The 25,832-nt window shown below is 39.5% G+C and overlaps 1 protein-coding gene across 6 annotated transcripts; it reads right to left on the minus strand.

Moving 5' to 3' along the window:
- Positions 1–64: 64 nt before the first annotated feature.
- On the minus strand, positions 65–25,347 carry dcaf6 (ddb1 and cul4 associated factor 6). 6 transcript variants are annotated; one of them, XM_018702426.2, is made up of 21 exons: positions 24,948–25,347; positions 20,534–20,595; positions 18,159–18,251; positions 17,301–17,486; positions 17,083–17,196; positions 15,971–16,106; positions 14,324–14,535; positions 12,738–12,831; positions 11,616–11,735; positions 10,370–10,720; positions 9,767–9,949; positions 8,117–8,176; positions 6,489–6,669; positions 5,268–5,374; positions 4,064–4,403; positions 3,882–3,923; positions 3,176–3,314; positions 2,425–2,581; positions 2,226–2,314; positions 1,664–1,769; positions 65–1,482 (listed from the first exon to the last, which is right to left on the minus strand). In XM_018702426.2, exons 1-21 carry the CDS (start codon positions 25,042–25,044, stop codon positions 1,424–1,426), a joined length of 2,928 nt encoding a protein of 975 aa, XP_018557942.1. In that variant the 5' UTR covers positions 25,045–25,347; the 3' UTR covers positions 65–1,423. The 6 variants fall into 6 exon arrangements, with proteins under 6 accessions (XP_018557942.1, XP_018557941.1, XP_018557945.1 ...); XM_018702425.2 differs by having other exon boundaries at positions 6,489–6,675; positions 24,948–25,346; XM_018702429.2 differs by lacking the exon at positions 9,767–9,949.
- Positions 25,348–25,832: the final 485 nt, after the last annotated feature.

A 25,832-nucleotide genomic window follows, 5' to 3' on the forward strand; every position in this document is an offset into this window, starting at 1 on the left:
ATTGAACCATAAACTGTGACGACAGGACTTTGACCTAACTGACAGAAGGCTTCACTGACACGCATGACGTGTAGTATATTTTTATTCAGAGAACGTCAGATTAGTAATCTCCTGAGGTTATCTCTTCCAAAGGTGACATAATTGTTTTTGTTCTCCTGCCTTTGGCAGCTAATTTTTTTTTTTTTTTACATGTGGGCACCAACACTACATCTTTAATGTCCAGACAGAAAGCTGTAAAAGCAGTTTAGGTCAGAGAGATTTTGTTATTGTGAAAGAAGTGGCGCCCTTCTGCCTTTTATCCTTGTTCTTTACATCTTCCTGGCAATATAATAGCCCTTGTTTTTTTATTTGCAAGCTTATGGTTCTCAATAAAACAGAAATAAATAAAAAAATGTTTTCTCTCTGAAAGAGTTGTTCAAGCAGGTATCCCACGTATAACTTTTCCCCAAAACACCTGAACCCATCGCCCTTTTACACATTACTTAGACTTAATTTCATGTGTCAAAAGACTAATGTAAACTTGTATGTGGCCTGAGAATGTTTTGAAACAACATATCTTTGGTTGAGTAAACAGTGTATAGGTTTGCAAAAAAGTGTCAATGTTATATGACCATGAAAAGTGTATTATGACATGTTAATTCTATGCGGTATCATAAAAGGGTCATAAAACAGCCACATATCCTGCAAGCAAAAGTGGAGTTAGGCACCTGATTTTTTGTAAAATAAACAGGAGAAGATATGTCCTCCTCCTATTTTTTTAATTAATTTAATTTGACAGTTGAACAGTTGCCATTAGCATTTATCCTACAGACAAGTGCAGACATCTTTGAGATGCCATTTAGCTTTTATTTTTTTTAATTCTGTAAAAGAGTATAATTTAGTGACAGGACTCTTAGAGAAGAAGAACCACAGTTTTGTTTCTTTTTCCAAAAAAGAAAAAAAAAAAATTAAAGCATTCTCTGAGTTTGTTTTTACTTAAAGTCCTTGTTCACATGCGTAACTGCCGCAGCAGCACATCAACATTTCTTAGCTTTGTGCTACAAATTCAAAAGTCACACATTAACACTGATCGAAGCTCACTCTCTCCTAACAAAATAATATTGCACTTAACATCCTTGCACACCAGCCGCCATTATTCTCACACACACATATATATATATATATATATATATATATATATATATATATATATATATATATATATATATATGTGCTTGCCTTTTGCATTCACACAGATATAGTTTATCCTCATACACAAACATCAGTAAGAAAGTCACCTTAAAAAAAACACAAGAGGGCTAGAAATTATACTAATTTTCAAAAGGAAGTATTCTACACTATACTTGTACAAATCTCATTTTTTTTTCCAAGTGCTATACAGCAAGAAGAAATAGTGTTTTCTTTAAAATAAAATGCCAGCTGGCTACTGCTCGTCCTCATTTTCCTGGCCTGAACCTTCAGAGCGATCGCCTTCTAGTTGATCTACAAGAAAGAAAATGCAGATATTAAAGAGAGGGACAGAAAAACAAGGAGTCACACAAAGTCCTGAGAAAAGCACGACAAGTTAATAGTTTCTGCACCCTGACATTAATAGGCACAAATACTCAAACTATTTCCTTCAAGTTTAACAAACAGGGTTGTGTGTGTGTGTGTGTGTGGGTACCTGATCTGATGTGATTAAGGGAGGCCAACATTCGGAGCATGAAAGAGGCTGGGACTGTGATTGTGTTTCTCGTTTCCTCTAGCATCAGCTCATTCCGAGTTATTACCTTGAAAGAGGAGAAGAGAGGCAAAGGGGAAAAAAGTGTGTATATCAGGCACATAACAGGAAGGAAACAAAAGCTTTTGTGCTAGGAGAACGAGGGAACACTGACAGTCCTGGTTTGTTGTGACAAATCTTATCAAGAAGACCTCTGGCACATTACAGAGGGGTAGCTACAATGGATCATCGTTTCTCTTGGTTAGAGAACTGGGTAAAACATATTTTGATTAAAATGTTAAAACTGCATTTATTCTCACCAGAAACTGAGTAGTTAAATATAGAACTATTAGATAGACATTATGGGTACCATTTTCATTTAAATATGGCAAACAGCCGATGGGAGTATTAAGATCTTTTGCTACTTTTTTGTATTTTTAGTACTCAATTACATGTGAAAGTACAGAGATATTAGCAGCTAAATCAAGGATTTCTACATCAAACTGATTTCAGGAGTCTTCAGTACCTCATCAGCGAGGACTCTGTTGAAAGACGGCGATACTTCCAGAGGCGACCAAATCTTGATATCATAGTCTATCCCTGAAGAAGCCAGAACTGAAACAGACCCGAAAATGAAAACTTAGTATGGTGGACAACATCATCACATCATCTCGGTAGAGGAGATTGAGACGTGGACGATCTGAGGACGAGGTGGTGGGACTCACTGGGGTCGTAGGGGTGCGGCTGCAGGCAGTTGACCACGTGGTTGTCAGCTTCGAGCAGCATGAGGTGCTCTGCAGTGTGTCTGTCCCAGATGAAGATGTGGCCGCAGTCTGAGCCGCTCATCACAAAGTTGTTGCCCCAGAAACACGACTCCTTTATCTGCACATAAAAAGAAATAAAACCACCTTAAATTTTAAAGCGCTGTCTGGTAAAGGAATTCCCGGAAATACATTTATTCCCTTTCTCTCCAAGAGTTAGATGAGAAGATCGATATCGTTAAAGACTAGACAGAGCCAGGCTACTTCTTTTCTTCTGTTTCCAAAGTTCATAAATCCATCATTAGCACCTCTAAAACTCACTTGTTAACAAATCTTCCTTTTTTTTAATTCGTACAAAAACAGAAATTTGAGAAAGACAATTTCTAGACAACCAACAGTTTATCCATCTGCCCAGAACTTCTGTGTAGTGTCTCTGACTACAGGCTTGGTGAGCACAGATTTTAGTGCTATTTGTACTAAATCTGGCACTGACGTTTGACAGACACAAGCTAGTTGTTTCCCCGTTTTCAGTCTTTATGCTAAGCAAAGCAAATCACCTCCTAGCTCTTGTAATTTAACTGGAAAGAAAGTCAGTAAAGGCACCGGTGCACCTCATCAGAACTGCTTGTTTGATGCTCGAACAGCAGCCCCCCACCCTGGACACACACTCTTTAACATTCACACACACTTTTTTCAATTAGGTTTAGGGGTTTACCATTGTCCTGGAGTTCCGGTGGCCCTTGTAGACCATTTTGACCGAGGGTCTCCTGATATTCTGCGTCTCACTCTCCTCCATCTCTCGTCTTTCTTTTCTCCTGCGAAACAGCTCCTGGATGCGGGCCGCAGCCGAGCGTCTGACGAACACAACAAAAACCAGCACTTGTAAATGTAATGCACACAAAAAAAGAGAAGACAACAGCATGCTGTCACTGATGCTTAGAAACTCCATGCTTTGAATTTATGCCACTTTAAGAAGCAAAATGCCTGCTTGTTCTTTTGTAACTGAATCGAGCAGTTTACATTGTTATGCAAAGCTTTGCTCATTCACTACAAGAAAATAATGTCACCGAATTCAATCAGATACACATCGGTTCATGTTGATATGTTTTTCCAAAGAGCTCCTACTGAGAAAATTGAAACTTTACAACGCTCAGCTCCTCCATGCATACATTCATCATTCGCTCTTCATTCTTCACCTCTCTTTGGTGTAACATCTTTAAAATGCCCACACCATTTGTGGAGTCAGTACTCACGCACATGCATGGCACTCCTACACTACAGTTAACTGTGTGTTTAGTCGTGTTTTTTTTTTTTTTGTTTTTTTTTTTTGTTCTTGTGAAGGAGTTGAGTTTTAATGCTCTGCTGCATGTCACACACTCTAACAGGTTAGATGCTTTTGGTTGCCAGTGCAAAGACTTTACCTGATCATCCTATCTCCTACTGCAGATCCTCTGGTATTTAATCTATATTTGCAGTAAAATAGTCAATGGCAAGGCATCACAAAAACCCCAAATCAGCAAACCCACCCTTTAAAAATAAGCAGTATTTGGATCTAAGATATAATAACCTGCATTCAAACACATGGGGGTCTGGTCTGACTTACCTCTGTCCCTGCCCTCTGATTCTCGACGACGGGATAAGGATCGGATCGTCGTCGCTGTCGTCAGAGTCCTGGTTGCCCCGCGTGGGCTGACTCTGGCCCTGCTCTCCCTCTGGGCCCCCCTCAGCTGTTGGCTCCGCTCTCCTGCAGCCTCCTGACGTGTCCTCCATACCCTCCGGCTGACTCTTCTCCAGCGGTGAAGACATCATGCTGCCCCCCCCAGAGGAGCCCTCCGCAGGGGCTGGAGCTGACGAGCTGCCGAGGGCGTTTGAGCAGGAGGCGTCACACGGGGGCTCTGTGGAGGCGGCCGACAAACTCTGCTGCCTCGAGGGCTCAGAGGAGGCTGAGGAGGAACACATATTAATTGTGCAGTATTTTTAAGTTTCATACTGTGTGCTTGGCTGTAGGCATTCAAGAGAGATGTGTGTTTGCCTGTAATTTATCAAGGTTAAAAAGAGTACATGTTTTTTTGTGATTAGCGTGTTTAAAGTGTTATTTCTGTATTTATTAAATGGAGAAAACACTATTACTCCTGTGTAAAATCTGTTGAGTAAGAATAAATAATAAAATCAGTTTCTCTCTGTTTTTTGAGGGGATACTGTAGCTTTAAGATTTGTCTCTGTTGTTTTAATTTGTGTATTTTTGTGTTTTCTCTGACCATTGAATTTCCTTCTCTTCCTTCTTCTCCATTAATGAGTGTGGGTATGTAACTTGGTTATGTTATCATCTTCCTGCAGTGATGTACAGATGTATTCCAGAACACCATGATATGTTTGCAGGTGCAGAACATCATAATTTTACACAAAACGTCCTCCTTTCCATTTTTGGTTTCTCTTTACATGATAAAGACATTTATTATTAATTAGTCATATAATTTATTTCATGGCAAAAAAGTTATGCTCACAAATGTAAATTCACAAATAGAAAACTATTCTATACTATGTACTAAATTGAATAACCCCTATCTCACCCTCCTTAAATAAGAAAGATAACCCTAACCCTATTTTTACTTTCTGTTGTTATCTTTACTCCTTATTTGGATTTGGCTTCTACATGTGCTCCTGTTTTGTACGGTCACACTTGATGACACTGTTACATGGTTGGATATTGTACCTGATTTCAGGGAGAAAAAAAAAAAACACTCATCAGTGATGTAGGATGTCTGGGGTAAAATTCTGTCAGGCCATTTTTCATGATGCTGACTCACCTTGCTCTGACATTGAGCTCTCCGCTGACAGACTCTCTCTGCTCTGTACACCCACAACCTCAGATGTTTTGGGAGCTCCGCCGCCCATAGAGCCGGAGGTGCTGCTCCTGTAGAAGAGAGAAAACAGTGACTGCTGCTTTATATTTGTTTTTAATTGTTCCTCAACACAGAATTCATTGTACAAGGCCAGTGGTGTGTCTGTATTCACAGAGGGTGATGGTTTGTAACTCAAGGATCACAAAGTTAGCACCATCTGCTCACAGAGTACATTTTTTCTTTGCAAACTGAGAAGGAATCAGATGCTGCACAATGTTGGACAGCTGTAAAATTCTTAAGATTCTTCTTAAAAGTCAGTTAAGCAGTTGATATATACATTTATGAGAGTGACTAGAACAGTCATCAATCTCAATATCTTATCAGAGGAGGCAAACAGAATCACCACTGAGATCTGCCACCTCTTGGAGCTGCTTCTTTCAGACTCTCCTGGACCAGGTCTAATAGATAAAAACACCTTGCTTAGATTTTCAGTTTTTCACAGTCAACAAAATGAAAGACCTTTAGGTGTGTTATGATTTATCTCACTAATTTATTTCTACTTATTTTCTTGTTGTTTTTTTGTTTTGTGTGTTATTTACAGATGAGACTGTCCATCTCCCATGCGGGACAAAAGAAACTGAACTGAAATGAAGAATCTACTAACCAAAATATTTTAAAATAAAATGAAGATAAGTGACACTGTACTTTAATCATACTTATTCAGTGATGCAGTTATGCTGCTGCTTATTGTCAAGAGTCACAACCAGGAGTCCAGAGGCAACAAGTAATGACAGGAAACTGATATTGTAGAATAAATATTCAGTTTGACTTACAGGTCAAAAAATAGTAGAATCCACAGATTGTGTCTTTGTTCCCATAATAATGTTTTGTTGCACAAAAATGGTTGTGTTAAAAAAGAAACAATGTGTAGCTTCTTTTTTTGCTGTTTCAAACTCCTACAACACCTTCATGCTCAATGCAAAGTTATTTTCTATTTTATTGTTTTGTTCTGGAAGTCACAACATTCTCAACATTCTCCACATGTTCCTGTCATCACCAAGTTCATAGGGTTGGTGCTGTCATGTATGTCAGTGTTAACATACATACAAATGTCTCTGATGGCAGACATTTCAGAGAGCAGAGATTCACTGACTTCTCTCTCTCACTGCTCTCGTGATCACTCACCACTCATCAGTGAAGTCCAGCTTGATGGTGCTGGTGGTGGTTCCTTCTGAGCTGTAGTGTAGGCTGAGGACTGGCTCTGCTGCACTGGGCCGACCGGTGCCGGTTGTGGGGGTGGAGGAAGTGGGAACGGAGCTGGCGGCTGGTGCAGATGCAGATTCATCAGGAGGTGAACCCGCAGCCTCTGCTCCTGCCGAGAGGCGAGAGGAAGAAACAGGCAAAAAAGGATTTTTTGAGTGCTGTTGAAAAACAATGTCCGTTCTGCTTTACTTATAATAATTCTAATAATTAAAAAAGTACAAGAAATTTCTTCTGTTGTTCGCAGCAGGTAAAGCACACCTGAAATGTGCAACCGTCTGTTGCATCACTTCTCAGTGATTAACAGCACTGAACAGAGATGGGAACATGCAGCGGATACTGACAGAACAGACAGAAGCGGACACACCGTAACAGACACGTATTGACTATCAGTAATCACAACAAGACAGAAACACACACACAGACACAAGACACACAAGTCAAAGCCCCCGAAGGATCATTACACACCTCAGCTGGATTACAACATGTCATGTCGAGGAGATTCAACCTGGTTTATCTTAAGATGTTTGAGGTGTTAGAGATGATTTCTTTTATAACTAATAAAATAAAAGTGACGACAGCAATATTTGCGAATTATCCAGTCTAACCGGGACATTGTGTTTGGGAGGCAAGTTACATGTTGAGAGTTTATGTATATCAACTTTCAAAACAACAAAAACACATTTCTGTTCACATATGTCAGCTGACAAGTGAAAAACAAACTGTGGAACAAAAATGTGCTTGACATAATTTAGAAATAGTGTCATTGCATGTTTCCACTGTAAAATGTCTTCAATCCATATCCTGGTCACAACTCTTTAGAAGAACAAATTTAAAGAAACAGTAAATATCAAAAATGTTTGACATGCTGTGTGTTTATGCAAGAAAAAGAATATTGTTAGATATATTGTTACTGGATTTTTGCAGTGTTTTTTATTTTATCATTTATTTTAATCTGGGTTCTGGGTTTTGAAGTTGGAGTATGCATTCTTTTTACTATCTTCTGGCATTTTAAGGACCAAACGATTGTTTAATAATTGTCAGATTAATAAAAAATGAAGACAGTACTTAGTTACAGCCCTACTTAGAACCTGGGCAAGAAAAAACTAAAACATGTGTCTAGTTTTTTGTGTACTTAGTTATTTTTGTAGTTATTTGGGTGAACTAACCTTTACAATTAAAAACAGTTTGTTAATTTAAGGACCCTTTCCTGCAACATGCCAAATCAATACCAAATCAATGTAAATAAGAGCATGATTTTATTAGATTTAAATTCTAAAATGTATCATTATTATTATTATTATTATTAGTAGTAGTAGTATCCTTCAGTCCAAGTAACAGTAACTTGGGTCAGATAGACTTGCTCTGTTTATCTGCAGCACTTTAACTTACATATGGACAAATGATGGAAAAGTAAAACATGGATACGGAGACAAAACATCAGCATGAAAAGAATGGAGGACAGACTGTGGAGAAGTTCAGGATGAGGAAAAGTGTTTAGGGAGGCTGACGAAGACAAAGCAAGTGTCAGGGTGAGGGGGGAGAGGACGCACCCTGCTGTTCATCAAGAGTCATGGATCCCAGCTGTTTGTTTACCACAGACGAGGGGGAATCTGGAACACAAATGAGACCGACTCAGATATCGGACACAGAGGTCAAACCCGAGGGCTCACACAGTCAAGGCGCACGAGGGTTAAAAACTTCAAAGACATGTCAAAAAAAAAAAAAAAAAAAAAAAAAGATCCAAGGCCAAGCAGGAGGAGCTGTAAAAATCAGCCAAAGGAAAAAAAAAAAAAGCTTCATCTGATATCAGGGAGGATCATTTCACATACTGAAGGTGCAGCTTCAGCTTTTATATGCAAAATGACTGTCAGAGATTAGTGAGTCTGAATGAAAAAAATAAAATGACAAGTTCACACATGCTTACTACAGACGGTTTATTCCTGTGATGTTATAGTAAAATTCTGTGTCCTCCTAACAGCCATTAGATTTAATAAGTCAACAAAAATATCCTCTGCTCTTCCTCTGATAGTGAAGCATGGTTTTAACTTAAAGACAAACAAGCAATGACTCTTTGTTCTGTGACTGAGTCTCTGGTGTCAGATGCATGTGTCTGATAAAGCCCCTTTCAGACAGAGAGACCTCGTTACGTGAATGTGACGCCAATTTTACACTCAGATCTCATGTCCAAGTAGGTGCCCGAGTCACTTTCACATAAAAACACTAACCACGTCAGACCTAGTAACATTTCAGTAACACATTCAACACGGTACAGGTCTGAAGTGAATGTCGTCATATTAACATAATAGAGAAAGAGAGACTGCCGCCTTCTTTTTCACGTCAGATCATAAAAAGGATTGTGTTCCCTTTGTGGTGCAAAAGAGATATTTTTTAAAAAATCTCATACAACCACAATAATCCTCAATCCTGCACTCCCTGCTTAGATTTCCAGTTTTTATTGATGTAAACTGCATGGAGGAATAAATAAAAATGAATGTCCAGCAAAACAATTTACACATGTCACATGATTAATAGGATTAATAAGGAAATAAATTAGAGTCACAATTTACATCTTCTCATTCTATGCTTGTGCCCTGCAGCAGAATTTGCTCTCATCCCTCGACAGGTGAACACATCAATGCCACATATTCCCCGTCTGAAAAGGGCTTTAAGGTATGACTCCGAACCTGAAGTGAGATCAAACCAAAGTGAATCAAGTCCTATATTATGATCACTAGTTGAGACAACCAATCAGTGTGCATCATCAAACATGGGTGAACAACCACATGAGCCATGAAGACGCCAAAGCAGAACTTCATATGTCAGCTGGTGCCACTCCGACGGGAGAGTTTGCGGGTGAAAACTCAAGCAACAAGTGGAGAGATGGAGCGAGAGCATTAGTGAGTGAGGGGCTGAACAACCAGAGGAGAGGCGATACAGTGGCAGCTACAGAGGTTAATAAGTACAAGGTGCATTATTGGAAAATGGAAAGAGGATCACTGTAGGATTAGTGGTCAGTTCTGGCGAGACCGGGTCTCTCTCTGGAGCCTGACTGTCTCTACAAACAGACAAATCTGCTTTGTCCACATAGAGGGGAAGGGTAAGATGGCAGGGGAGGGGGCCCAGGCGAACAGCCCGTATGGAGGGGGTTGCTGCAGGGGAGTGGGACGGGGGGTGACAGGGAGCTCGGAGGGGAGGGTAACCTGTACGGGGTTGAGTCTCAGCAGCGGCAGCAGAGGTAGCAGCTCTTTGTGACTGTCTCTCGGGGGCTGCGGAGGAAGAGGAAGGGGCCGCTCGCTGACCCTGTCCTGGAGGGTCTGCCAGCCGAAGTAACCTCTGCAAACGCCTACACACTAAACTTATGGGCAGCCGGTGAGGACCGTACTCTGACAAAGAGGCAAGAGGAAGAGAGGGAAAGTGAATGCACGATTAAAAGACTGAGGGAGGGAGGATGTGAGGAGAAGGTCAGGAGCAGAGAGTCAGGCAACAACAAAAAAAAAATAGAAAATGAGGAGAAGGACAACAGGATGCTGAAGGAGAAAAGAGTGAAGTGAGGCTGCTGCTTGAGTGGAGTGGCTCCAACAAACACACACTCATACACAGGGTACACTGAGTTCACCTTCCACATACTAAACAGAAGAGAATACATATTCACTTTACTCAAGAGCAAAATGTGGCAGCTTCATTCTGACATTCAGGTGACTGGTGTGTGTGTGTGTGTGTGTGTGTGTGTGTGTGTGTGTGTGTGTGTGTGTGTGTGTGTGTATGTGTTTGTTTTTTTGGGTTTTTTTTTAAAAGCCTTTTACCTGAGAGTGCAGGCTCTGAGGTGGGTGTTGCCGTCGGCGTGGGGGTCCCCGTCGTCTCGGCCTGACTCCTCTGCTCCGAATCAGGGGACGAGGTGAGAGGGGAGGAGGAAGGGGCAGAACTCTCCACTGATGAGGAGCTGGAGGGAGGGGGTGCTGTGACTGTCGATGATGACCCTGAGGAGGAAGAGGATGTGGATTTAGGCATGGGAGCATCGGCGGCGGCGGCAGGACCAGCAGGTACCTCAGGAGTGTCTGTCCCCACAGGCCTCTCTGAGGCACTGGACTCCTGACCGGGTTCTCCCGCAGGACTAGCTGGAGTATTTGTCGCTCCCTCTGGACGGATGGCTGTTCCTGAAAGCAAGAATATTAACAGATATTTGATCAGTGTGGAACAGGTTGAACACCTCAGGACTGTAGCTCTTCTGTACTGACTTCTCCTTCAGCTGAACCACCAGTCAGGATTACTACAATGTCTCCTGATATTAACGTGTATGACTGGTTGTCATTTTTTTAACTTTTTTTTCCCCTCATGCTCAACCTTTTGAGTCCTTTCTATCATGTTGGACAATGATCTTGGTGACGGCCACAAGCTGAAAGGCAACATGGTTATAACACACAGACCTAATAAATAAGAAGTTATATCTCCTTTATAAAAAATCCTGAGACATTTTAACCTCAACCTGCACCTTAAACTACGATGTAGCTTATAGCATCACATTAAGGCTTCAACTAATTATTATTTTTGTAAGTGATTCATCTCTTTATTATTTTCTTGATTCATCTTTTGTCTAAAAATGTAAGTAAAAATGTAAATGTCCATCAGTCTTGTAAAGCCCAATGTGATGCTGAGAGTATGAAACCTATGAATGTTTTTGATGGGAAAGAAAATGGTAGACAAAATAACTTAACTGATTCATTGATTATCAGTATAGTTGTCTACTAATTTTCTGTCAATCAACTTATCTATTAAATGTGTCAGAAAGTATGTGAATGTGTACATTTGAAATTAAATGTAGCAGCACCCAACCAGAAACACACACACACACACACTGGTATTAAAGTATTGTTCACTAAAAAGCTTGTGTTCAGAAAAAAATCTGAAGACATAAATTAAATAAATGTAAGGACTTTTATAGCCCTGGACCTTGGATTCAAGTCTTAAAAAAACCATCCGCAGGCACCCTTACAGGACACACAGCTGAAAGTGCAGAGTATGTCAGCCAGGAAGTCCCAGCCAAAGCCTCACCTCTGGGTCGTGTCTGCGGTCGGGTTCCTCTGCTGCCCTGAGCCTCGCTGGCCTCTTCAAACCAGCGAGACAACATGTCTGACATCCTCTGCATCAGAGATACATTTGGGCTCTGTTCCCCTACAAAAGTAAAGGAAAACCCCCGTTAGATGGTGTTAATGATTCACACTATTACACAACTATCACACAATATCCTGTTTACAGTTTCAAATAAGAACTGTTAATAAGAACTAAAAGGACTGTTTTTATTTATTTTTGGGCCCTTAAAAAAATGGGACAATTTATTTGACAAGTTTTGATTGAGTGGTTGGAGGGAAAAAAAATGCAGAAAAATGTGTGAAAGAGTGATGCAACTGTGGTTTTAGTTTGACCAGAACACAGTCTCTATGGTGTGTAAAATTACAGAACATTTTACAGCCAACTTTCTAGAGGACAGGTGGTGAGAGTTTGACACTTTTGGGCAGAGTATCACAAACTCTAATTACCTGTGGGCTCTAGGGCAGGTTACTCTCTGTTACAGGGGACATTTTATTCTTGAACAATAAATTTCAACTGTATACATTCTGAACCTGAGCAAAGAAATTGTCATCTCTCCCGTTCTTTGGACCGATCATGCTGGTCTACATGTTTGACTGTACGGCAGCTTTCTCTTTGCAGAAGAGACAGACACCAGTCATATTAAACTTTAAAAAAAATCAGTTGCCACCTATTTTAAGTGGCTATAATCCATCTTTTTAGATGAATAATGGATCACATGAAAGGTATTGCTTGTGGTGACAATTTATTTTATGACGATTTAGACGTTTTAGTATATTTCAGTTGATTGTTTTGGTTTAATGGCTGTAACTTAACTGTTTTAGCTCACTCACTGCTCTCATAGTGTGGCAGCAGGCAGCTGTTTTCAATGAAAAAGATCAAAAACCCAATTCACTCTACCTGCAAACATCAGAGCTTTGTAAATATTAAATCAGAAATAAGAAGCAACTTTTTATGCTCTGATTTTACAGCTTACCTAGGAATTGGGCGGAATTGCCTCAGGAGCCAGATCTGTAATTTGAGACTTCTGCTTCAAACCAAATGAGCAGGAGCCCATACACGTCAGCTGCAGCACTGTGATCTTACCGTCTCTCTCTCTCTCACTCTCAGGACGAGCCCGGGGTCCAGTGTCAGACCAGTCACCTCGTAGACGGAGGCGCTTCACTGGAGGCTGCCTCAGCTGTGGAAACACACACACACGGAAAGATTAGTAGTTTGTCAGTCAAAGCATGGTCAAAAATAGCTCCGCTGCCAAAGCAAAACACTGTTCGTCTCTGTCAGTGTCCTCTTTAAAGTGCCCCCTCCCTTGATGCTGCACGACTGAGGTTGCCTTCACTTTCCAGTCCCCTGGCTCTCTTTGCAGGGCAACAGGCTGAGAGCCAGAAATAGAAAAAAAGGGGGTCTTAGTGCAGAGACTATCAACTGCTTTACTTAGGAAATGTCATCAGGTCTGGACATGGGCAGGAGGTGGTGAAAGGGAGCAGAGGGTGAAAGAGATGGTAGAGTAAAGAGAGAAAAAGATCCCAAACAAATGGGGTCACAGGTGGAGGAAAAGGAGAGAGGGGTAATGAACCTTTACTTGGCTGCCCCCCACCCCACCCCCCAGGCCTGAACTATTTTTGGAGGATAGAGGAACACTGCCTGCGTCGGTCGCTGTATTTGGAAAGGAATGTGTGTGGTGGTTGCATCTCGACACAGCTGAACTCGCCATGAGGCTTTGAAACACTGGCACCATGATCCAGCACATTCAGTCACACGTGAAGCTGAGTACCCACCGTAAACACTTCAGTTTATCTGAGGTCCCGTTTTTTCTGGTTGGTCAATTACGTGATCTCCAAACTAAGTCCTCAACCAAATAGATATATTGATCCAAACATATGGAAATAAAATACTTATTTTTTTCTCTCTCTTCATCACTGCATTTCTCCCCCTCTCCTCAGTGCTCTTTGTCTTGGTTTTTCGGGGTCATTTGCTCCCCTCACTGCACTGCATCAGCCAGTCCAGATTTAGCACTGATGTCCACATTGCTCTCAGACAAGCAGACAGCAACAACAAGTCTGCTGTTTACAATAAACAATCCTTTCACCACAAATGACGAGTATCTTCGATTAATCACTTAGTTGTTCAAAAACATATTAATGCAGCAATAATTCTTGATGGATGAGCATTGTTCATTCTGTTTTTAGCTAGGCGAGCAGCATAGTCCAGATTGGTCCAGAACAAAATATCTTTGATGGACTGCTGTGAGAATTTGTGGACATTCATTGTCCCTACAAATATCCTACTGACTGGTGATCCTCTTATAATCTTTTAGGTGATTCCAAACTTTTCCCATTGTGCCATCATGAGATAAAACCAACACGCTAAACTCAGGTAAAACACACTAAAGTCAGGTGATCAAAGTGTTTACAGTTATTCAAATAGTTGTTGAGACACAACTTAAATGTGTCAACCTCAAGGGAAAGTCGGGGGATGACCAGAGTCATTAGGATTCATCCTCTGGGTACCATAGATATCTGTATAAAATTTAATGGCAATCCAGTCAGAGCTAAAATAACCATCTGTAGAGCCAGGCTGCAAACGTGGCTAAAAAACACCCAGTTCCTCATCAGGGCTCACGTGATGCGTGCCATTACGAGAGCCGCTCGACTCGAGTCTTCCTGTGTTCTCACCTCCTCCCTCCTCTCCTCAGATGGGCCCTTTAGCTCTCGGGCCTGGTCATCTTTGGGATCAAACAGGTAGATGTAATCGGAGGAGTAGCTGACAAGCACCTCCTGACCGTCCTCGCTGTAGCAGAGAGATGTCACCCTGCACGACTTGTTGGACAGGTGGGCTGGGACAAAACGAACACACATGCCCGTCGTCCCCCGGCCCATGTAGTTACCTGAGGATGAGAGTTGTTATGAATTGTTATGCCGCAATTATATACATCCCTGTTAGAGCCCTGAGATCTTCAAACTCTCTTTTCTCTCACTAAGTCAAAGTCAAAGTTTGAGACCCAGATTATAGAATTTGCCTCTCAGGAGCAGCTGTGGTTCAGTTTGATCGCCAGCTCCTCCTGTCCACATGCTAAAATATCCTTGGGCAACATACTGAACCCAAAATTGCCCAATGTAGCATTGGTGTGTGAACGTGTTAGAGTGCTATATATAGAACAACGTGCGTGTGAATGGGTGAATGTGACTGGTAGTGTAAAATTCTTTGAGTGGTCGATATGACTAGAAAGTGCCACTGACCATTTACCACCATCCACCATCCAGCTCATTCAGACACACTGGAGGAAACTTTAAAATCAAACTCATGTCTTGAGCCTATAATCCGTTAAATACTAGATTCTTACAATTATCTTTTGACTTATCATTTTATTGTTGTTTCACATTTTAAATCTAAACTCACTAAGAACAAGACAGTGGAATCTGACCTCCTGTCTGTCAAAGAACTGACTTTAAAATACTACTATATATAGATAGATACAGATGTTTTAGTTGATTGACATCCAAACACAAACCTCTGATTGTGGATTGCAGCTACAGTGCTCTGCTACTGTAGCTGCAAACCACAATCTGCTGATCACGTGCAGTTTTATATGATGAGCAGGGTTAGCTAATTGCCAAGAGCAGTCATCAAAAATCTTTACGATTTGAAGAGGAAAAACGAAGAGAGGAATTTTGATGCAAAAATACTGATTTTTTTAACCATAATATTTGGTGTATGACAAAAGATTGCTGAACATTTTACACAGGATTAAAAAATGGAAAACTTAATTTTTATTTAACTTGTGTCTTTAATATTTTGTTATGTCCTTAATGCTTTGTTAACTTTTTAATTAAAATAATGCTGCTCGTTTTGTGGGCACAAAACATTGAATCAGAATTTTGTAAATGAGTAATGCTCTATAAATAAAGTTTATAATGTATTCTAGCTGTCAGAAGCAAATTCGTGTACATATCTAACAATAGACAGATTCCCCACAGGAATCCAGGCACAGCACAGCAGGATGGGACTAAACACCAAGAAAGAAACCTCTCAGGTCTGCTTCATTACCACCATCTGTCACCTTCATTTATTAATAACTTCTGATGACTGCTAAGGCAAATTGTGAACATATTTTGCCAGCAAAATCAAAAATATATGTAATGTTTTAATACTAATTGCCTTTTATTGCTATGTAAGGCTCCTATTTTCCCTCTCATGAACATCTTTGGTCATGTAAAGAATTTTAACTTAACTGTCCTAAGGCAACGCAAATCAACCATATCAACATAAATGTAAACACAGGGAAAGCAGAGTGAATGAGGTCGGTGTAAAAGACAGTTTACCTGTCGCTCTGGTGCCCAGCATACGTCTGTCGTAGATTCGTACTGAGCTGTCAGAGCAGCCCACAGCCAGGTAATACGGCACCAGCGGAGAGATGGATATTGAGGTTGCTGCCCTCCGACAGTTTATCAGGATATCCTGAAATCATAACAAAGACAACATGGTATGAATAACTCCTCCAGTCATGAAGGTTATAATGTTCGTACTGTATATTTTAAAGGGGAGCTGACTACATTTCATATCAGTGAGGGAGGAGAAATAACTCTCAATGTACTGCAATGCACCACACACTTCAACCTCCAAATAAACAGTTAAATAAACACCTCTCTAAAGCAATTTCAATTGTATTAGACTGCATCAGTTTTAGCTAGATCTACTTTGTAAACTGCCAGTGAGAGTATGTAAATATAAAAAAAGTCATTCTGCAGTTGCAACAGAAAAATGATCTTCACTAGAATTATATTTTTCCAGCTGTGAGAGGTTCACTTGTAACACTGACAGATTGTAGGATAATTAAGAGAGGGAGGTAACAGAGTCTGGTAAAACTGCACTGACAGTCTTAAGGTCACAGGTACTGATCTGCAGCATGAAATACGAGACGATGCAACACAATCTGGGAGGGCACAGCCTCCCTCTCTTACAAACACATCCATCCATCCATCCATCCATCCATCAGGCACTCAGCTGCCTGTGATGCAGACTGGCCTGAGGCCAAGAAAACTGTTTTCTGAATTAATCCAGAGACAGAAAGCTGTTTGTGAAGAGAGGAGTGCTGAGGACAAACCCATATTAGAGAAGTGGTGGATTAAAACTTCGATATCAACTCCAACGAACGATCAAAACAGATAAAATGAAATAAAGAAAGGATGTACTGAAAAAATACACACACTGATAAAAATGAAAATTATTTAGATTTTGATTTATGATGTTGAACATTTTTACTTTAATGTGATTGGATTAAGGCCAATCACCTATGAAGAACAGAATATTATTATCTAAAATGTTTTTCCAAATTGTTTAAAAAATATATATGATACTGAGACCCCACCCTCAATGTCAATGCATGTTGAATCACAGAATGAACGGAGAACAAATATCACAGCTGTCACCGTACATCTTTACAGTCTTCTTTAGTGCAGCTTGTTTTTGTGCGAAGGTCAAACCATCGCACTGTGCCGTCCTCCCCACACGACAGAAACGTGTAGGGGTCATTTGGTACCGTCATAATCTGACAAAACAAAAAGAAACAAAAGGTTAAAATCAAAAGAGAATATGTTACTTCTAAAGCTCAGGTTCTGTGATATTTTGACAAACATTTCTCTGGTTCAATACCTCATAAGCTGTTCCATAATGGCAGGTGAACTGACACTGTCTGTTGTACTCAGGAGTCTTCTCAGTGTGGGTGTAATAAATGATGCCATCTCCAGAGCAGGAGATGATCTCCTGATCGTTGGTGTGGGGCATGAACTTTGCACTGAAGATATTTGCCCGATGACCTGAACGTATGGACTTCTTGACCTGAAGACGAGAAGCAATAAATAACATGGTCTGGGCTGGGAGAAAGACAGTGACTGATAAAGATTAAAAAAATTACTCTGACCACATTACAACTTTTTGCTTTTGCTAAACAGCCAGCATCAGCATCAACAGTAGTCGAGCATCAAACTTCATTCCTTTACTCGCCAAGAGCTGTCTCCAGCGGTGGAAAAGCAACGTCAAAGTTAACTCTTGCTTTGTTTCTGTTTCTATCATTCTATCACTGCTGATGTGTTTTTTGTGAATTTGTTTTGAGAGAAAATAAACACAAGGTATTTCCATTTCAGACTGAATGTCCAAACCACTGACATAACCATCACGTACCAGAACTGCATGAAAAGACAGAAAATAAAAAATAAAAATAAAACAAAACCTCTGTCTGACCCAAACACAGGCTTCAACCACCATCTGTAGAGTGCTTAGTTGATAGCTTGTTGTTTGAGCTTTAGCAATTATGTTTTCCTCTGTATTAATAAGAGCAAAACTTTTGACCTTTTAGAAAATGTTTTCACTGTAACTGAGCTACTAGTGTTCAAGTGCCAAATTAGACTGTCAATTGGTTTTCATCTCATAGAAAACAATTCCTTTCCTTTTCCATTTTGTTGTTCCTAAAGTTCCTGAAGTGGAACTGTGACTTCGTTGATTAAGACCAACCTTTTTGTTGTACGGGTTCGTAATAACCAAAAAGGTATCGTCCGACCCTGACAGGATGTATTCTCCTGTGTCGTTCCAGGATATAGTGTTGACCTGTGGAGAGACAAACAATTCATTGTTTAAGTAATTTATGAAGCAAAAATGTTGATTACAGCTTCTCAAATGTGAGGACCTGCTGATTTTCTTCATTTAACTCACTGTTAATTGATATTGAAAAAAGCAGTTTGAAGTTGTTGCTTTGGGCCATTTTCACAGCTTTTTGATATCTTACTGAGGCTAAAGCAGAAAACAGAAAAAAATCCTTCATAAAATTACATTTCTTTCTCTTATTTTGAGTTAACAGTTTAATCTAATCTGTGCTTTTCTTGTAAAATATTGTGTAGTTTCACAATTTCAGGCCTCCAAAAGTTTATTTCAATTTAAATCAGTTGATTTTCTAGTTTCAACGCAGACCAGAAAATCAACTGAGCCACTCAAAACCCATAAACATGCACATTGTGAAAAAGATCACAAGCAGAAAAGGGCTGGGAACCACTGGTCCAAATGATTAATCAAAAGCTATAATAGAAGGTTTATATTCATTAACTGAAACTACTGTCAACTGATAGTCACACAGTTTATTCAGTTGTTATCCCTCATTTGATCTAAAGTAGAGCACAGGAAGCGTGCAGATCATTTGCTTCACCGTGTGCTGTCACTCTGTGGATCAGTATTTCATTAACACCGGCTCGTGACAGCCTCAATCAGCAGATACAGTGTTTCATCATCACACCGTTGCTCCTCATTGCTACAGAATCACTCTGTTGCAGTCGGTGAAATTACACTCTGAATGGGCGAGGTCATCCCCATGTGTGAAAGATTGTTTACCTCATCCTGCAAACCGAACTCAAGCCTCAGTCTCATTTGTACATTTTAACAGGTGTGAACTGATCTCTGAAGTAGGTTCAAATTTTATTAGAATATGTAGGTGAATCTGTCTCTATGTCTTGCACACTTTGAGCCGCAACTGCAAATTGCATTTTGCAACCGATTCGGATCAATCGCAAGATACATCTACTTCCCTGTTTTTACTGATTTTGCAATGTTTTACTTAAGTTTTAGTGAGGCTCAATCAGGGTGCAACTTATGTGAGAGAAGAGCTGCAGTGTGTTGACAGCAACAACAGAAAAAGAGACTAGACAACAACAGATTTTTCAGTCACTTGGGTCAATTCTATTATTGTCTATTTCACTATTTTCATTTATTTATTTATTTTTTTTTCAGATTAATCAACTAAAAGTTTTTGTGCAACCACAAGTCCAAAACCCAACAATTTCTGGTTTCAACAATATTACTTCAATTAAGTAGGAAATCCTCACACTGGAGAAGCTGAAACAATCTCTATTACAATTATCAAATAAAGAGGTTACCTATTATTTTCGTGTTTATCGAGTAATTGTTTCGGATTGTCTTTCTGTATCTACAAATATTAATTTCCCACACTGGGCCAACAGAGAATTCAGGGACCTCCAGACCAACTTTCTCCTCTTTTTTCTTTTCTCTTCAATTACATGTTCAGCAGTGATCAAGCAATTAGCACCAATCCTCTGCAAAACACTTTCAGTTAATACTCCAGTGGTGAGGTCTCTATAATTCATGACTTCCTGGTGAGAGCCTCTGTGGAGATAAGCATCTACATCAACCACTCCTCTAAACCGGAAACTCATATGCAATAATATAAATTAAAAAGCTAAAATATTGATCAACCTGATTATTATTTACAATATAGTTTACTATAAAGTGCGAAAAATGAGAGAGAAATCACATTACCAATCTAATTTTGACAACAAAGATTTTTTAAAAAGGAGCAAATGCACACAAAGTTTTGGCTATAAACAGGTAAATGGCTTTTTTTTTTTTTTTTGAAGGATAACTAAAAGTGTTATTTTTTGTTGATTAACTAATTGATTAACTTTAACAGCCAGTGGATTCAACACAGAATATCTCAGCTTGTTTATAAATTTATTTAATGGCTAATATCTTCGTAAAGTGCAGTGAAAACATTCCTCTAATCCTTTTTTTACTCTAGCAGTAGCAGATTTAGACAAGGCAGGTATTAATCTGCAGCTCTCCTGGGACTTGTACGCTGCGGTTGTTTTGGTGTTTTGGACGGACTGACAGCCCTAGCTGATACTGTGTCAGGACATGTGACTGTTATGTCAGCTTCAGGTTTCTCAGAGGCGTTAAGCACTTGACCTGAAGTCAAAGATCTGCTCTCCGTCAGATTCTGAGGCCTCACAAACTGGCAAACTGGCAGAGGAAAAGTGATATGTTTCTTTGCAAGAGCACAACAAAAAAAAAGTAGGAGTAGATTCACAAATATGTGGAGCACTTACACAGCCATCATGTACATTCAGTGTCGCTTCAAGTTTAAGCCTCTGGACAAATTCTCTTCTACCTGTCAAAGGACAAAAATGCAAATTGTAAAAGAATGTCAAGTTATCTATCTATCTATCTATCTATCTATCTATCTATCCAAGCACTTTATTACAGATATTATTACAGACACAAAAAGAGAGCGAGAAAAAGCATAAATAATGCTGCTGTAAATGCAGGAAATGATTTCTGACAGCTAACTGAAGAGTTATGAGACAACAAAAAACAAACACTAAAATAAAATGCTAAGATAAGTTAGTGACACAAACTTATTTGCGTAGAAAGACAGCTTTTATTCAGAACGATGGCATCACTTTTCATGATTTTTGAATGTTCTGTCTTTTGAAGAATTATTTGTCATCCTAAGTAATAATTAAGGCCTGTGGGAAACCTCTGTTTACACCTGAGATGTGACCTGTTGAAATTAAAGGATCTTAGTGAAACACTGACAACACCCGGTTTCAAGTCTCATCCTGGTTTTGATCATGAACAGGATATAGGTTTCGAAACATCTGTGTGCACTCGTGTCTTGATTTCTCACCACCTCAGCCTCCATGTTCTGTACCAATAGAGAATGATCGGGTGCTCACCCTGTTACAGTATCCTGGTTTCTATCAGAGAGCTCCAATGTCCTGGATAAGGCTTTATTCAGGTTTCTATATGTGCGCATGTAAACACACTCTCTGTGACTAATGGACTAAGGTCAACCTCCAACTATGGCATTGTTTTCAGTTTAGACTAGGGCTGCAACTACTGATTATGTTCATTCTTATTCTTATTTTCTTGATTAATTGATTCATCTCTCAGAAGAGTCTAAGGTGACGTCTTCAAGTGTTTTGTTTTGCTCAAACCCCAAATATATTCAGTTTAATGTGATTTTAAAAAATAGAGAAAAACAGGAAATCTTCATTGTTGAAAGGCTGAAAACAACGTATATTTTCATACATTTTTGCATAAAAAGTTGCTTAAACAATTTCTCAACTAATAAAACATTTTTCTATTGATAGACTAATCTATTAACTGACCAATTGTTGCGACTCTAGGTCAGACTAAGAGCAGGAAGAAAAGGAGAAAATGAATTACTACAATTTTTAATGTTGAGTAAATTCAAAATCCTATCAATAATTTTCATCACTGTGTCCCAAATCCATGCCATACACCGATTCTGAGCAGCTTGTTGTAGTGTGGCCACAGTGTTTAATGCAGACTAAAAAACCCTTCATTTTTGAGTGTGCTGTTGTCGACACTATACACCCACAGTGTGACGCAAAAAGGGAAACGGAGGAGCTGCTCACAGCTGCTAAAAATTAAAGCTTATTTTGAATGGTGGTGACTTAACACATATTTACAAAAGAACATTTTGCTGCCTCTTTGCTTAATTTTTGAGCTTGACTGATGTCCAACAATCTCCTGTCAGTATAAAATGTTTAAACGTGTTGATTCCTTATATACTGCCAGCACATAATGAATACAGTTGGGATGGGATTTCTCTGTGAGAAAGGAGTAACAAATGTTATTCATTGCACATGTATTCACTGTAAGAAAATCTATTGCTCTTTTGTAATGTAAGGAGTAAGCAGCCATGTTCCTTCATTCAATGTGGTAATGTAGCTTTTTTTTTTTTTTTTTGTAGAGCAGTTGCAAAAGCTGAAGTGACTGTCTTTCTTTACCAGACAAACAAGTCTGTTCTCTCCTCAACAACCAGATGTGTTGCTTGCACTGGCAGGTTTTATTATCGCTGCAGGGATTTTAATTCACAGTCATGGCCTATTCTCAAAGTCTAATATTAATGCAACATATTAAAGTTGAAATCTGAAAATATTCCTACTACAGCCATACTAACACTGCTCCCACAAGATTTTTCCTTTTAATATGCCCACAGTTCCTTTTTTTCGAAAATTATAATTATGTTGTTACGTCTGATTGTGTAAAATATGCTTTACGGTTAGCAAGTTAAAAAGTTAATTACAAGAAATATACTACTAATTAAGTTACAGAAATGAGGGGGTGTACGTGTGTTAAAAAGAGCTAAATAAATCAAGTAACTCTTTAGTCAATTAAGATCCAGAAAATTTTGAATATGTGCCAATGACACTTTCCCACAGCAATAATTAATTTACAAGAGTGTAAAACTAACAAATCCTGAAGCTTGAACCAGAGAATGTTTGGTATTTATCAAAGTTAGTCAATATCAAAATAACTTAGAGATTACTAACAGAAACTAATAGATACACCATAGTTTCAGATACGAATAGATCACTAATAAAATCTCAGTGCGACTATTTGTCAGTCCTATATGGAAATAAGAACAGAGCTGACTTAGAAATGCCGAATAAATGCATTCAGTTGTTTTATTTATTGTTAAACTATGCATCCATGTCAATACATTGTGTTTCAACATATCTGTTTCTGAGTCTCCCATCACCATGTTAAACAGGATCCAATGTAAATGATAACTCGGCTCATGGAAGGCTCTGCAGCTTCTACTAAATGAATGAATGTAAGTGTATGACGCAGAGTCATTTTCCTAAACCTCCGTTGGAATTTAATGTAGATCACTACTTGCCCCCCCCACACCCTCTTCTTAGAGCTAAATATATCCTACAAGAGCTCTGACACACACATCACTGCATGTATCCTCTACCCATACACAATAACAGCTCAAACAGTATCTCAGTCATGCTAAATACAGCGCTGACTAAACCTCAGTGGCCCCTGCTCCACCTTTACAGGCTTGTAAATCTTCATTCAACCACTGTCAGGTGCTGATCGTTTGACAGGACACACTGCAGACCAGTCTTACAGCCCCTCCGCTGTTACTGTTTACTCTGCGGTGACTGCTCCTCTCTTACACGCTGTTCTCTCACAGCCAATACAGAGACTCACAGAGACTCACTTCAAAAGACAGAAAAATGACTGACTTATATTCAGACATCTCTCCAGTGAGGACTATATCACAGGAAAACTAAGACTCGATGGTTAGTTTTGGCCTGGGTGATCTTTAACCAGATCACAATATGGAAAAAAGAATTTTAAAAAAACCTTTACAGCCAGAAATGGAAAATATATTTTTTATTTGGTGCAAATGTCTTTAAAAAGTCATGAGGTTTTCCTTAACAAAGACCTATTACTCAAGCAGCCATCTTTCTTCATTCAATGCAGGAATGTTGTTTTTCTATTTTGAAAATTAATCATTCATAGTATTTTGAGATATCAGCCTGATTTGTTGTGTCACATCAGACTATTCTTGATTCTGCTTTTTTGTGCCTATTTTCATTAGAAGAATTTAAAATATTGTTGTTGTTGTTTTGTCTTTGTTTTGTGATGATGCTGCTCTTTAAGATTCTGAAGATCATGTCCAGTTTGGATACAAGACTTGGACCTGGCACAGCTACCTATCCTCCGATCGAACTGGCTGTGAATCACTCAGGAAACACATCACATTGACAAATGATCTTGTTTATACCTGTTAGGACAAATAATCAATGTCAGTATATTGTGTTCTTGTGTGACAAGTTCAATACATTGCAGTGCTATTACAAGCTCTCTCAAGTTACTGACACCAAGTATCACTGTTTCTAGAAGAGGGGTGAATCATGTAATTATAAACATGGTTATATTCAAATATTTCTATTTTTATTTTCAAATAAGTAGAATTCGCACCGACTAAAAATATTCTATTAATTTCTGCTTTTCATTTGGATGATGAGTGCAAATATGGCTGTGAGCACTTATTTAAATGTTGAGGCTTTAACCTCTTTGGGGCTCATGGTTTCAATTTTACATCTTATAAATACCTGTAAAACTGAAAGCACCTCGTAATGCACTAGGCCCTCATGCACTGCATGATTGATCTTTGTTTTTACTTTATTCTTGTGCCATTTTAAGGCTACACTTAATCGATTCAATTACATAAACTTATGGTGATGTAGCCTGCAGATGGTTGCTTTGCTGTACATTATCTGTCTGTACAAAACCCTGTGATTGCACAGAAATTTCATCCCTGCTGCAATTTGTGTGCAAAATAATCTAATCTCTCAAAGAGGATATAAACATGATTTTTGTTCTGGCCTCACAGAGAGCTTCACTATTAAGGGTTACACATAACACTTAATCCCATATATCTGGTGCTTTAGCACCGGACTCTCGCATCTCTTCCTTTACATAAATAAATTATATTTACATGCGGTTACAGTGGACGAGTCTGACTTTGCAGAGGGAGCATCAGCTCTCTGTCAATAAGAAGAAAGCTGAGAGGCTTGGGGCACAGTCATGCTGGGTTCAGCTGTCATTTCATCACGATGATAAAAATTATACATTTTCTTCTCTCTTCTACGTTACCATTAGCAGTAAAGAGGCTAGTTTTGTTCTTACCTAAATAGTTGGTCCTGATGGTGTTCGGCTCGCTGTACCCAATTAAACGTTTATTTACATCCCAAACCAGGTTTCCAGAGCAGGACATTGTGACCATATGTGGCTTTTAATTAACAATAACATTGAAACTAAGCTAACACTTTCCTGTTGATGTCGCCTTTTCTCTATCGTCGCTTCGGTTTTGCCATCGGGATCAGTCCCCGTCTCTCGGGACAGCGCTAACGTTAGCTAGCTGCAACACTCAGCGTTCGCATTGCCGGTGGAAAGACTCGCTCCGGTCTCGTCTCCGCGGTCCTACTGACTTTACACCGACTGTACCCCTGCTCTCTGGGCCGCTGACTGTCTGTCCTGCTAGCCTAGCCTGGTTTATTTCTCCCAGCAGACAGCGGTCAGCTGTGTCCAAACAACGCGATAAACAGAGAGACCGAGACGATAGGTGCGCTTGTTTTAAGACGCCAAGTAGCTGTCGGGGCGGAGTGAGTCCAGAAAAGTTTGAAAGTCATGAAGCCGACCTTTAGTATTATTATTTTTAATGAGATTTTATTATCATAATTATCCATAGAAACACCTGTTTTAACCTCCCATTGAATCATTGTTTGTGATTTAGCGGCTTTTGATTAGATAACTAAACTATATCAAAGAACAATGTCAAAGATGCATGTCTGGACTGACCTGCTACAGGGCTCCAGGTCAGATTTTAGCTACAGGGCACCAATTAACCGTACTGCTACTCTGTGCAGTATGCACTGTGTAACAGTTCTCCCTTACCCCATGACAGAGTCACAAGATCAGGTCTTAATACTGTACCTGCTTTATTGATGTCTTACTTAATAGGTGGAAATTTTAACATTCATGACAAATTTGCAATTGGAAAACAAAAAACAG

This window comes from Lates calcarifer, linkage group LG1 (genome assembly GCF_001640805.2).
Source record: "Lates calcarifer isolate ASB-BC8 linkage group LG1, TLL_Latcal_v3, whole genome shotgun sequence".
Lineage (NCBI taxonomy): Eukaryota > Metazoa > Chordata > Actinopteri > Centropomidae > Lates > Lates calcarifer.

What these genes read in the sequence shown, in the direction of transcription:
- dcaf6 (XM_018702425.2), bottom strand. Translation starts at nt 25,044, where the DNA reads ATGGTCACAATGTCCTGCTCTGGAAACCTGGTTTGGGATGTAAATAAA. An exon ending in CGAACCCGTACAACAAAAAG is followed by an intron (nt 17,487 to 18,158) that starts GTTGGTCTTAAT and finishes TCTCGTCTTCAG; the next exon opens with GTCAAGAAGTCCATACGTTC. An exon ending in ACCGCAGACACGACCCAGAG is followed by an intron (nt 10,721 to 11,615) that starts GTGAGGCTTTGG and finishes TCTTGCTTTCAG; the next exon opens with GAACAGCCATCCGTCCAGAG.